Source organism: Manacus candei, unplaced genomic scaffold (genome assembly GCF_025592945.1).
Source record: "Manacus candei isolate 608988 ecotype Guabito, Panama unplaced genomic scaffold, ASM2559294v1 h1tg000017l, whole genome shotgun sequence".
Lineage (NCBI taxonomy): Eukaryota > Metazoa > Chordata > Aves > Passeriformes > Pipridae > Manacus > Manacus candei.
Window position 1 is genome coordinate 20,646,829 of NW_026138065.1, and position 14,499 is coordinate 20,661,327.

Consider the following 14,499-nt stretch of genomic DNA (forward strand, 5'->3'; position numbering starts at 1 on the left):
TCACTTGTACATTAAAATTACTCCAAACAGAAGATCTCTTCCTGTGAAGTCTCTTCCAATGAAACTTCAACTGCATCGTCACTGGTATAAGAAAACAGTCACTATCAAATGGAGTTTGATGTGTATCTTTTAGCTTTTTGAATTAGAAACTTGCTTTGAAAGAATGATGATCAAGACCAAATTATCTCAGAGGTGCTCCTTTTGATAACATATAACTTCATGCCATGAAGTTCTGTGTGCTGACACCTTGCCAAAAGATGTAAAAGATGCTCTTTCTCTCTCAGAAGACTGAGAGTGGCAAGTGAGCTGCTGACAATCAATGTTCTCTTTCTTCCCCCTTCCTTAAGAAAATGTTCCTCATGCAAAATAGACTAGACTTATCAAGCAATTTTTAGAGATAAAAAGGATGAAGAATCTTTCTAATAACTTGGTAGCTGGCAATTTCAAAGTAATTAAAAAAAAGAGTCAGGATGCTATGAAACTCCCATTTGGACTATTTCTGTCCTATGACATGTTAGGAAGAGTCATTATGTTCTCACACAGAAAATGACCTTTCTCTAGGAGAGCACCTTTCAAAGAAGCAGCTTTGTGTGGATGCTAGAACATGTCAATGTGGAGCTCCTCTGATGTGACTTTGCTGGGCTCTCCAGGATTGTCAAATCAACTGTTTTGTGTCAGACTAGCACTGGGAGGAGAATGGCCGGTCCACTCATGCCTGCCTCCCTGACTCTGTGTTTGCAGAACCTATTTCCATTGTACTGAGATATGAATTGAGTGAGGGCAGTGTACTCACTAGGAATAAAGATTGAGGTGAAACAGTGGCAGTACTTCCAAACAGCATCACATTGAAGCTGCTTAGAAAGACTCATTAGTGAGCTTGTGCTTCCAGATCTGTAGAAGTGAATCAGGTCTGGAACTCAGAAAATGAATGTCATCTTCTATAATGAAGATGACCTTTCATTTACCTAGTAATAATTTGGAATGTTGAAAAGATTCACAATGCAGCTCAGTCATCCTCAAAGGAGAGACACTTGCATACTATGAGCTTTAGTACAAAACTCTCATCTTTTACAAAGACATGCAACTAAGTATTTTCTTTAAGTCAAAGACTGTAATGCTGGGGGTACCCCTGAGCTGGACTTGATCTACAGCTGAACTTTCCAAGCCGATATTATATTTAACCTAGTATTGTATTTAGCCATATATCTTCTTATTAACCAAGATGCTATATAATCCTTAATAATGCTTTGAGAGGAGACATTTATGTTTTTTAGCACAGCATAGTATTAATAATTAGTAAGGTCTGTATGGTTATAAATGTGCCTTTTTTTCCAGTCAAGGCCATGAAAGCAGTAGGCCTCCATGGTCGCAGCTGGTTCATATTTGAGATATAAATGTAGCCATAGTTCTGTATTTAGAGACTGGTCAAGGCCATGGGGCATTTGACAGTAGTTGGTCCAAACTGATTCCCTGATTTTGCCCTGGGCCCTCGCCAGGCTACAGGGGAAAACTAAGGAGATAAGAAAGCCAGATTGTTTTCTGCACAAATTGAGTGATGTAAGCTTGTTTAACCCTACATAAGCTGGACCCTCTCACAGCAAAGATGGAGGCCTCCCCTGCAAGTGGACGCACGTAGGATTTCCCAGTTAGCGGAAGGACATTCTCCAGACCTTTGCCTGTGATCGAGGCCTCCCCAGCTGAAGTGTGATCTGGATGATGGTAAAATATTGTAGGGTAACTGGTGATGGATCTCTCTCTTAATCACTATAAGATTTTCTTTGTAGTAATGATTAGATGCATTGCTAAGTGTATCCTTTCATAAGCCACTGTTTCTTTTGTAATTCTTTACTGTTTTGCACTGTAGTAAACATACACTTATTCTTTAAAGCTGGTGTCTGTGTTCCTTAAATCCACCCTCATTCCCAAGTCAAAACAGATTGGCAAAACAAACACCTGCATGAGATCAGAGATATTAATAACGTGGTAATGAAAAGCTGATTTTTTAACATCTTCAATTAAATGAATGAAAACACAGTGATGAAAAGAATAATCTTAACAGTTTATAGAATATGAAGTGTGAGATCTACATTGGTACAGATCCCACTACGGACAAGAAATCAAAGGTAATCTTACGAAAGGAGAACATCTTGCAATACAAAGTTGTGCTCCTTAGAACTGAAGGAATGCACCTCAAATGCTGAAGGGTTTCCTCATGCCGAAGTGTTCTGCAGACGGGTGTGCACATGAGGGCCTATCTGCAGGGAGAAGTCCAGGCACAGCTTAAAGAACCTGGAGAAGACGCAACACAAAAAACGTGGTGATTCAGTAACCATGAAACTTGCCTTTCTGGTAGCATTCCTCCTTAAAATCCGTGAGTCATTTCTGCTTTATAGGCCTATGGATTTAGGGCAGCCTATCTCAAAATAGCCCACGACGAGCGCTGGGAGCGGCGCACCAGCTGTGTTGGTGGACGGTCTCATCTCGGATTTGTAGAGGCCACGGGGCGCCTGTGTTAGGAAGGGGCTCGGCGTTCAGCCCCTGCCAAGTGTAAATCCCCACGGCAGAACACCTGGAATCTGCGCTGCCACGACTGGGCCGTGCCACCTCGGCCTCATCCGTGCGGTGCGGACTGTCAGCCCCGGGGAAAGGCGGTCACGCCCACGCTGCCTGTCAGGAACCGGGGGTACCCAACACCGCGCCCCAGCTCGTCCCTTCCCGCCCGGGCGGGGCTCCCCGGGCCGGGCCCCCGGCACCGCCCGGGCGGGGCGGGGCGTTCCCGGGCGCCGCTTCCGCCTGGGCCGGGCCCGGCGGGGGCAGCGGCGGGAGGAGGATGCTGAGCCCGCGGGAGCGCGGCGGGGACCTGGCCCGCTTCTACACGGTGACCGAGCCGCGGCGGCACCCCCGCGGGCACACCGTCTACAAGGTCACGGCGCGGGTGAGTCAGCGGCCGCTGCCCGGCCCCTCGCCCGGCCCCTCGCCCTGCCCCTCGCCCCCGCCGGTCCCCGGCCTGCCCGGTGCTCGATCTTTTAAAGCCGCCGCTGTGTGCGGAATAGCGCCCGTGGGGAATCCCGACGCGCCTGGTCGCGACGTGGAAGCCGCTGTCAGGGACACGGGTGGGAGAGAGGGAGGGAAGGTGGGACACGGCCCCTCCCGAGCCGAGCCTCTGTCGCCTCCTGCAAACTTGTAGCTTCAAACACGGCGTTGCAATGGCCTCAAACGCGCTTTGCAATTGACTCTCAGTTTCCTTGCTGTCTGCTGCAGGGCGTGCGAGAGTAGCTTAAAACCAACCAGCTCCTTCTTTTCCGCCCCCCTTCTTCTGCCCCAGATCCCTTGGATAGGTTGCAGTGGAATTGCCCAGCCTTCCTGCCGGCCCCGCGGCGCTCTCGGCTCGGGAGCGGAGTCCGTGGGCTCAGCACGCCAACGCCGGCAGCGCGGAGCTGCTGGGGCTGGATGCTCAGGCGGTGTGCGCCTGGGAGGGTCCACCCCCCTTTGGGCAGGAGGGGTCTGGGTAAATCAGCGAGGCCTAGTAGAGAAGAAGGACAGCTGTTGCAGATCACTGGCTATTGGGAGAGCTGGTGTGGTAGCTTTGCTGAAAGCTCCGTCTCTTCCCCTAGGGAAATTCCTTGCTTTCTTTTCTCCTCCACTTACCTATTTAAGCCAAAAAGAGGAAGGAGGCTAAGTAAATATATGGAAGTAGGCGCAAGAGGAGTGGGAGTTCAGCTCACAGGTAGGGTGGGATATACTGAGAGCATCAGAAAGCATCACAGAGTTTATTTAAATGGCCTCTGATCTTGTAGTTACTGCAGCTATAGACATCCTCCTTGTAAGAGCAATATATGCTTATATGCATCCTTCCCTTAATTCAAAGTATACAGCGTTCTATATGTGTATATATATTCTAGTGCTCAGGTTGTTAGACTGTGATAAGTATGTATGATTTGTGAAATTAAAAATATTTTTAATTTTTTTTTTCTGGTCAAATATATATATATATTCGTATCCACCAAACATGATTATGTGACATATTTAAACCATTCTTTTTGGTCCAATAAAACTTAGTATTTGTTAAGAGAAAAAGAAAAAAGAGTTGTTTTCCCCTATGATGTTTTAATTTAAAAAGCCTTTCTTGAGATAGAGGCAAGGAGGAAAACAGTGCCATCACATCTTTATATAGTAGCTCACGATGGGCTAAATCTGTATGTGTATTAGGGACTAACAGTAATGAACCAAGACTTCTGCTTATTTTACTCTGATGACTTTGTTCTTATTGACTAAAGCCAGTTAAAATTCTCAGTGATATTTTGGTTTCTGTGAAATTGTTAAAAAACAAGTTGTGGCTAACTAGTTGGGGGTGTCACTCTCTCTCCTTGTCCCATAAGTTGTGGATACGCTGTTGCTTTTCCAAGTGAGGCAGGGCAGAATCAGGTGGTGCACTGACTGCGTGTGATTTAGTACAGAGCAAGGCACTGATCAGTCTGTGAGCTGTCCAAATTAAACTGAGCTGACCAGAGATCATTAGTTCTTTACGGTATTTTGATAGCTAAAATCCTCAAAGTGAAAAATTATTTTGCTTTTATGCAGCAAAAGATGGTTTGGATTCACAAATGTAAAAGTATAAATAACTTTTGTTTCAGTAGGGCACTATCTGGTTCTGTTATGTATTACTTCAAGTGAGGATTTGGGGAGTTAGATGCAGAATAAAATGATTTAAAAATAATTAAATGTACATACCAGGTACCCTCTCTTTTTCTTTCCTCCTATTCCTCCCTCCTGTTCCTGCAGTGATCTGGCTCCATGCTTGATATCACAGCACTCCAGCTGTATTTGCTTATCTGATGCTCAGCAACTTTAGGGGACCACCAGGAAAAAAGTGAAGTGGATCTTCCAGTTGATTGAAGATCATTCTGACTGAGATCTAGTGTAGTCAGTACATGTTAGTAGAGATTTGTAGTTACTTAGTGTGGTATATGAGTGAATCTTTTGTGAAATGAAGTTATAGGAATTTTGTGTTTCAATGCAATGATAGATAAATAATCATGGATGAGAAAGCACTTGTTTAGCATGTCCCTAAACACCTGACCCACAGCATAACTACCCATGTAGTCTCTTCTGAGTACTAAGGAGGTCTATCCTTATTGCAGCTTGTTCTTGAAGGTTTTGTTTGTTTAGCAGAGAATATATATTTTATTTACTTGTAAACTGTGAAATAATTGGAAATGCAGACAAGATTAAATGAATATTGGCTTTTTAATATCCATTTTCAAAGGCTAAGGAACAGAAAGAGATATTAGCAGGTTGTGATATGAGGAGTATTCTTTGATGATATCTGAAAATATAGGCCACTAATAAAAGTTCAGCTGATTTGGAAGATTACAATTATTAATGATAATTAAAATTCTAATGAGTTATGTTGGATATCTGCAGGTCAGACAAGGAATGGTATAATCTGAAATACTTTGCTCAATGGTTAGTATTCTTGTAGGATCTCTGTTTTTCAGAGCCTAATGCAGTAATTGTGCATTGCTTAGCTCATTGGTGGGTATCCTAGTGATATTTTTAAAAATAGGTTAAAGTTGCTTGCATTAAGGATTTGTGGAAGGAGCTGACTGCATTGATCTGCGTGGAAGGATTAAAAAAGTACATGGAAAATTTGGGGGATTGGGTTGCCTTTGCCAAGTCTCTAGGTTGATTATAGGTTGGATGGAAGGGGCAGACCTCTTCTGAGATGATTGACCTTCAGGAAAGGATGTGAAGAACAAAGTAGGACAACACATAAATTATTGCATACTGACTTAAAGTTGGCATGGCTGGTAGATATAGAAGGCAATGTAACATTAGAGCAAGTGTGAAACAGGGCCTCTGGGTTTTATTCCAGATTCTTACTAACTGGCTGGGTAATTACTCATCTCTCTGGGTTTCCTTCTGCCCATCTGGTAACTTACCTTGCTGCCAAAACTGTTGCAAGGCTTTAACTAAAGGTGAACTGCAAAGCAAAGCAGTTGGTGTCTGCCCTTTGGTGTTCTTCTGTGATGTGTAGCCATGCCTGTGATATTTTCATCCCCCAGCTCTACAGGCTCCTTATATCAAGTACGCCAGCTATTAGAAAAGAAGGTTAGAAATATTTCACCAATTATACTTATAAACTGCCTGGTAGTCAATGAAAGAGCAACAGCCACCAAGGTTTAAATTTGGTAAAGTTGCCAAATGTTAGATTACTCAAGAGTGAGGAAAAGTTGAGGAAGGTTTTATCAAAAGATAGACTACGCTGGAAGAAGAGGACTTTGATGTGCTGAGGTGAGAGAAAGAACTTAGACTTGTGAAGGAAAATGTTTCAGGTCTTTTGGAGGATAGCTAGAAAAGATAACACTTCTCTTTTCTGTTTTGTGTCCTCCACAATGTGTGAAAGATGACAGTGGCTGGGTTGTGTAGTAAACTGATGGTATGAAATCTGGGAGGCTTTGGCAAGGATTCTTGAAAAATGGAAGGGAGGAAGAGAGCTAATTTGTGGGGAATATAAGGGGATGTTACTGTCACGTATCAAGAGGAAAGTGTAGATTCAGTGACTTCCATCTCAGAGCAACAGCTGCCTGGTGCTTGTGGTACAGTGGGATGGAGTGTGAGTCTCTGGGGTGCAGGTAGTGTGGACTCCTTGTGCTTGCCTACACGCATCACCTGTTCACAGCATCAATTATTCTGGGGTGTGCCACTGTGAGGATAGTCCCAGCTGGATTGAGAATGCCCTATTTTGCTTTAGCTAACAATGGACTAATTATTTTGTTAAACAGCTTTGGCTCTTATAATGAAGGGCATACTGACATGCACAAGATAATTGCAGTTATGAATTGAAAATGTCTCTATTTGGTTTGTATGTTTGTGTGGATATGCTCTTACTGCTGTTTATAAGACCAGTTCAAAACTTGGATTACAAAGGCTTTTGCAATCAATATTTATTTTAAAAAAAACCAAAAAAACCCTGACAAAATAGAGGCATCTTTATGGTGTGCAGCCAAGCCTCGCTTTTACTGCAATCTTCCCTTGGACAAAGTCGTTTATAATTAATTAGGCAAAGAGTATTTAAGGAGAAACAAATACGCAAGGGTAGAGTCAGATGGCTGTGTCTGCTCACTGGTGGTTGTAAGTAAAGGGGAAATACTGTCTTAGTAAATGAAAAAACTCACATTTAGAGTGAGGTGGTGTGCAGCTTATGTAGCTTTATAAAAGCTTTATAGCCTGAACAAGCTCTGCTTATTTGGAGTAACGTGGCCCTACTAAGAATTAATAGGAAGAGGCTGGAGAGACGACTGAGGATGTGCTCTACCTGGCTTTGTTTTGAGAGATGCCTTTTGTGCCATTTTGCCTAGAATGTACATCTTGCTTTGTGATCACGACTGACTCTGCTGCTAAAATATCTCACCAGGTTGTATTTGGGTATTAGACTTCTCTAAAACTACCTGAAAACTTTTCTGAATGTGCAGGAACATGCAGCTGTTTGCCTTTTTCCAGATTTTTCTCTTCAGCAACAAATCATTATATGTTACTCTTTAACTTTCAAACCGAAAATCTAATTGCTTATTTTTTTTTGTTTGTTTTGCTTTTCAGATTGTTTCAAGAAAAAATCCAGAGGATGTCCAGGAGGTAACAGTTTAAACTTGCGCAAATGTCTTTATGTATCACACTATGCCTTTTGAAACATCTTTGATGTAATTTAGCAGTTTCTGTGTGTTTTGTCATTGTAATTGAGCGAACAGTTTTCGTATGTTTTCCGTTTGTCTTCAGCTCTCATAGTTGAAAACAGTAGCTGCTGTAACATGTTGCATTTTATCCCTCAGTGATGAATCGTGACTTGAAACAAAGTCTTAGGGAGTAAAGTGTCTTTTGATGACAAAACTGCTTTGATAACTTTGCAAGCTCTTTTCTCGGGGCTGGAATTGGCAAATTGATGGTTACTTAACTCCTACTGGTAAAATTAGAGATCAGTCCACAATTCAAGTCTTAGGTCTCAGCTGTAGGTACTTTTTTCCTCTTTAACCACTTCACTGAAAAGCCTACACCATTACTGTCTATTAGTGAAGAGTGAAAACGGAGGAGCATAGGAGTAGTTGAGAGAAATTAGACTGCAAGTCATACATTATGCCTATATCTCTGAGTCTCCTTTAGTATTTTTCCACTGATATGCTTTGATAAAACTTTAAAATTGCTTACACTTTGCCTCTTCTGAAAAGTCTATGAATAAGGATCTGTGGTATTCTTGTGCCTCTTAAATGCCTCAAAAGTCTGTCACAGAAGCCATTTATTGATACAAAAAAGTTCATCGTGTGTGTGGGTTGTGAATTTTTTTTTTTTTTTTTTTTTTAGATTAAGAATCTTTTTTTTTCCCCCCTCTTGATTTTTTTATCTGGAGTAATGACTTGACGTGGATACTATTACACTATGTACATGCAAAATCTTCCTTCAAAAGCACAACTTTATGGCTTTTCAGACATTGTGTAACTTATGCATATGTTTGATTTGTGGTGCAGTCTCTTACTACAGTTGAGGAGAACCTGCATAGATGATGAAAGAAGAGTTCATAAATGAATTCATTGCGTCTCTCTGTGTGGTCAAACATGAGTTATTGATTAGTGGCTTGGCAGAGGTGAGAAGTGGCTAATAGACCTAACATGCCTTTATTGCATCCTTTTTTGAAATCTCGAGAATCAGACAAGCATGAGCATTCCTGCTTTTTGCAATTTTTTTAATGTCTAGAAGATTAAAATAACCTATCAGAATCAGAGATGATCATGGATCTAGTTTTAGAGCTTCATTACTGTAGTTTGTAGCTTGATGTTCACCTTTTCCAGGAAGACTCCTGAATTGAACCTACCCATGAGCACATTCTGCCATTACCTAAATCTTCATTTGTGAGGAAAAACACTTTATAGCAGCTGTTGATGAGCCCATTCATCAGAAAAATACATTGTAAGTGTCTTTCAGCTAGAGTATTGCATGAATGTATGTTAAGGAGTTTTGACACAGTAGCAAAACCATATCTTTTAGTTATTGCTTTGGTCTGTGGCTGTAGGTGAGCCACGCAGAGTTCCATGTTAGACAGTAAGAGGACATAAATATGCTATGAACCTGTTGATGGTTGTCCTTTTCCACCCTTCATTGTACCAAATTAATGATTCTGCTTGTGGCAGCATGTGGGGTGATTCTGTTATAAGCAAGCATCTGAAAATAATGAGTTATTAAAAAGAATATCCTAGATGGTAGTTGCCATAAGGGTGGATTGTAGTCAGAAAACTCCATAAATTGGGAGCTTTTCTGTTGTAGGGGCCTCTTATGATAAAAATAGAATTGTGGGCAGCCTTCAAAAGAAAAAGAATATGCCCCTAACCTACTCCCACTGGAAATAAATTTACCTCAGTTTTCCAGGATTAGAAATTTAATAGATAATTTTGTGCACACAACCACTCCATTGCTTTAGGATCTGTGTCATGCAACCCCCTTCTCACACCCAGATAGGACCACATAGCTGTGCCTGCCTCCTCATTCAGAAGTCTCTGTCACTGCTGTGATGTTAATACATACATTACATATGTACAACTGCACATAAGTCTGTGTGCTGTGACCTCAGCTCTACTTGCCAGTTTTCCATCACATCTTTTAGCTGCCCTTTGGGACACAAGCCTTTGCTACAGCATCTCTCCCACTGCAGCCAATTACAGTTCAATAGAATCCCTGCTGTTGTTGTTGGGACAGGAAGGACGATAACCTTGTAAGGGCTTCCTTCTCAAAAGAATGAAAGAAATTAGCGTGGAGTTTTGTGTGAGGAGTTATTAGATACAGAAAGGCTGTCATACTGAAGTTTAATTGCCTTGTTTCTGGGGACTGATGGTGGCAACATGGCATGTAAGGCGATTGCAGCTAGGGTAGTCTGGTGGGTTTTTTCCCCTTTTTAATCAGGGAGGAGAAAGGCTTGTTCATTGTGGAACAGACGAGTTGCAGGAGTTAATAAGATCCACTGGCTCTAGCCATGACAAGCACCTTATTGCGTTACAAGTGTAACATATGTTTTATGATATACTTGCTGTGCTTCGTTGGGCCTCGAAGTACAGTGTGTCCTTCCTCAAAATCTGTTTTCTAATGAGTGTGTTAGAGTGGGAACTGCTAACTTTGCTGAGCCACATGTGTGCAGAGGCATGTTTTCCATGAGCTTGGGAAAGGTTTTAGGATGACCTTGACTCCTTTTTGCTATGCAAGTTACTTATGGATATTTATTTTTTTCTTCTTGACTCTTGGGTGATTGTTTGCAGCATGAAAAATGATGCTTTTTTAGTAGAGCAGACTCTCATGCTTTTATTTTCTGGCAGCTTTTCACGTTGTCTCAAAATATTGACAATACAGTTACTTAATGTTTAAAGAATTCACCGTCTTAAGCAATTTTACTTGCTATACGTACACTGCTCAAGAAGTGCTAATCATCCACTTTCTAGATATTGGATTAGATAGAAGTACATAATTGAAAAATTATTGTTTCTGATAGCAAAATGACTAGCAGGCCTTCTTGAGAGTCCCCCGTTTGTTGAACTTCACCAAGTACCAGTTATAGTTAAGTCCTGAACATGCGTGCCAATAACTGAGTCTGAATCAGAACTACTAGTTTCAGTATAGCTGAGTTGATAAGGTGGATAGAGTGTCACCATACTAACACTTTGCATATCCACTGTTAATAGTCATCTTGCCCCATATCTGCATTGTTCTGTAGGTAGGGCTTGCATCTGCTGAAACTCGGAAGGCCTCTGATCTTAGTGTTTAAAAATAATCCCCAAACAAAACCCCTCCAAAACACCAACAAAACAACAACAAAAATGTGCTAAATCTAAATGTTTTACTTAACTTTAACTCTGGTTTGCTTGAAAGAAGTACTTTTTCAATTATGATTGCTCATGAGAGGTCAACCTGTTAAATCATTCAGAAATATTTGGAATATTTTAAATTGTGGTTAGTTGTATTAAGCTAATTGGGATATTTGAGTGATGCAACAGGGGAATCAACTGCTGAATGCATTGCAGTTTCTCTCTTTTTTTTTTTTTCATTCTGTTCTGCTTTATATTACTGTTGAGGTTTATTATGATGGCTTAGTGAGTCTGACCAAAAACAAGATCAAGATATAAAATATCTTTGTTAATTTTTTTTTCATCTTGGTAGCAAACCAGTTAGCAGTCAAGCATAAATTTTGTTGTTTAGTTCTTTCCTTGGCTTGATTTTCCTATTGGGTTCTCCTTCCTTGAATGGAAAGAATAGAAAGAATGGAATGGAAGAATGATAAGGTAGATACCTGACTGAGATACCTTGGAAGAATGATAAGGTAGATACCTTACCTACTAGATAAGGATAGATCAGGAAAACCTGGTATAATGAACCAATGCTGTCTTAACATTCCTAAAGTTGGAGATTTTGTCCATATTACAAAAGGAATATATTCTTTTTTGATCAACGTTACTACTAATAAACCATTTAAAATGGGGGCTTGCATTTACATCTACATTTTACATACGCAATTTTAAGAGCTGTTTTGTAGTCCTGGGTGCTTAATGTGCTGTCCTTAAGAATCCCTTACTGGTATTGATTTCTCTTCACTCGTTTCCTCTTTTGTTGTTGTGTCTCTTCCCCCCACCTGCAGCTGCGCCAAGCACAGCTTGCTGTTGAATGTTGGACAGTGCAACACTCCTATTCAGCATTTTTTCCTCTCTTACTGGTTCCCTATGTAGCTCTGGATCTCAGTGTGACCGAAGCAGTGCTGCCTTTGGCCTCTCTTGTTTCTTTTTTTCAGCTTTGCCTTAATGTTTTTTCTATGCACTGTAGTGTTGTTGCTAAAATGCGGGTTGGGGACAGATAATGACCATTTTTTTTTATGCCTGTTACAGCTGACAATTCAGATTGTGTGTGTTTGTTAAACAAATTTGCTCGAGTTGGTGCTGTGATATGATTAAATAGGTATATTTGTGGTGTGATGCAATGGGAACAATGAACCTCACTAATACTTCTCTCCCCTTTCTCTGCTTCAGATAGTCGTTTGGAAGAGATACAGTGACTTTAAGAAACTGCACAAAGATCTCTGGCAAATCCATAAAAACCTATGCAGACATACAGAGCTCTTTCCACCTTTTGCCAAAGCAATAGTATTTGGTAAGCATAATTTCTCCCTGACCTGCTGAAATTCTTTGATAACTCAGTATCTATAAATACATCTTGTTTTGCAGCTGGATGGGAATTTTCCATGGGCTTTTGCTACCCAACTTACTTGTAGGTGTGTTGGTATCATCACTTGATACTTTTATTTATTTTTGTAACAGGGATATTTGTGTTCTTGCCTCCATGTTAGACATAGTAGCCGAGATATCTTAACAAGGTACATTCCCTGTTTTCAGGAGAATAAAGTCTGTATTAGCTTTGTGAACAGCACTTGAACAATGAACAAAGTTTTTCATATATGAGCTGTCTGATTTTTAGTGATGAGTAACAGTAAAGTATCAAGTGCTTGTTACCGAAAAAGATTTTTATTTTAGGAATTGGAGTGCAATTGTCAGTTTTATCTAGATAGGCTTTTGAGATCAGTTTTACATATACCAGTTAAATATTTCACCAAAACCTGTGGATTGTGACTCTACAGGAGAAACAAGTGACAAAAAGGAATTAGACGTTACAGGTCTTAACTTAATCCTGATGTATATGTTCTCATGAATGAGCTACGTGTGGATTTCCAGTGAAATAGTGTGACTCCATATAGAATTCCACCTTACCACACTTTTTGTGCTGTTGTTTATAAAAGAAACTTTTTTAGTGTGTGTTCTTTGTGTTCAGCACAAACTGGTACTGTTTTGTTTTTTTTTTTTTTTGGTGTACATGTATATCACACAACATCCATTGGGTTTTTAAGCATTTTTCAGCATTTTTTTCGATGTATTCAGCATATTTGGCATCTCTTTTGGTGTACCTACTGAATGCTTCGTGAGTGTTTCTGAAGCGTTTCTGAGGTGTTGCTATTGTCTGGAATGGGTTTTGTGCTTCTTGGTGTGCATCTACTGCCTGCTTTCCAACCTTTCCCCCCAAGCATTTAAAAGTTGTTTTTTCTTCTTAATTTGTGGTGTCCGGTAAGTGTTTGACATTTCTTTACATGCATCTATCCTGTTGCGTTTGGTTTGGTTTTGGGTAAGCTTTTTGGTTTCTAAAGTGCTTTTTGGGTTGCTATAGCATTTCCATGGTACTTATGAGTTGTTTTAGTCTGTTTTGGTTTTTTTTTAAGCACCCAGCCTGTGGTGGTTGTGATGTTTGTTGTTGTTGTTGTTGTTTTTGTTGTTTTTTTTTTCTTCTTTTTTCTTTTTGCATATTTTTAAGCATCTAGCATATTTGGTGTTTTTTTGGCAAACATCTACCATGTACTCTCTTTGTCGAGATTTTTGATGTAAATTTTGTGCTTTTTTTTTGGCATGGTTTTTGGTTCCTAATGCATCGCTGCAGCATTTTTATGTGGGCTTTTTTGATTTTTTTTTTTTTGTCCAACATTTCTTAGGTGTAGCTTTTTTTCATGCATATACTGCAGGTTTTTAAGCATTTTTCGTCATTTTTTAACAAGTCCAGCATGTTTCACATTTTTTTTTGCCTTACATCTACTGTGTGCTTTGCAAGCGTTTTTGAGGCATTTTGAATTCTGTAGAATGGGTTTGGTGATCCTTTATAGTTTGTTGGGTTTTGGGTTTTTGGGGGGGGCATTTTTAGGTGTGGCTTGGTTCCTAGGGCATGGCTATGATGTTATTTCTGTCCTGGATTTCTTTGGTGGTTTTTTTAGCATACATGTACTGTATGATTTTTCAGTGCATTTTTAAGTTATACGGTGGGACTTTTTTGTGTGTCCAGTATATTTAGTGGTTTTTTTAACATGCATTTGCCATGTGCCTTTTGTCATGGGCATTTTAATGGGTTTTTAATCTTTGGACATCTGTTTGGCATTTTTTTTTTTTTTACATGAGTCTACCACATGCTCCCTTTTTTTTTTTTTTTAAATGTGGTTTTTGGCAAGGTTTTCAGTTTCTAAGATGTTTTAGGGTAGGCTTTTGGGTTAACAGGCCTCTTCATATTGTTTACAAGTTGGTTTAGTGTGGTGGTGTGTTTTTTTTTGGTTGTTGTTTGTTTTTATTTTTTATTTTTTTATTTTAATTAGCATTCAGCCTGTGTTTATGTCTTTGCTATGCACCTTGTGTGCTGTTTAGTGCCCAACCTGTTTGACATTTTTTTGAATGCATCTACCATGTGCTGTATTTTCAGCAAGTTTCTGGTCTGGGTGTTGCATGATTTTTTTGGTGTGGGTTTTGGTTCTTACAGCATTGTCACTGCATGTTTGGCTTGACTGTGATGGTGTTCTGAGGGTCCAGCATGTTTGGCATCTTTTGGCATGAATTTTAATTTCCCATGTGCTCCTTTTTTGTCCCCCCCTTTAGGTTTTTGCACCTTTTTTTT

General features: G+C 40.3%; 1 protein-coding gene across 5 annotated transcripts in view; it reads left to right on the plus strand.

The window, feature by feature from the left end:
- The first annotated feature begins 2,732 nt into the window (after positions 1 to 2,732).
- RPS6KC1 (ribosomal protein S6 kinase C1) overlaps positions 2,733 to 14,499 on the plus strand; it is an 87,532-nt gene continuing 75,765 nt past the window's right edge. For 4 of the 5 annotated variants that reach the window (XM_051783940.1, XM_051783941.1, XM_051783943.1 and 1 more), the window contains exons 1-3: positions 2,733 to 2,935; positions 7,600 to 7,635; positions 12,051 to 12,171. In XM_051783940.1, the coding sequence (XP_051639900.1) occupies positions 2,831 to 2,935; positions 7,600 to 7,635; positions 12,051 to 12,171 (262 nt within the window). In that variant the 5' untranslated portion in view covers positions 2,733 to 2,830. Of the gene's footprint in view, positions 2,936 to 7,599; positions 7,636 to 8,502; positions 8,636 to 12,050; positions 12,172 to 14,499 lie in introns of those variants that run through there. The other variant, XM_051783942.1, reaches the window with a different exon arrangement.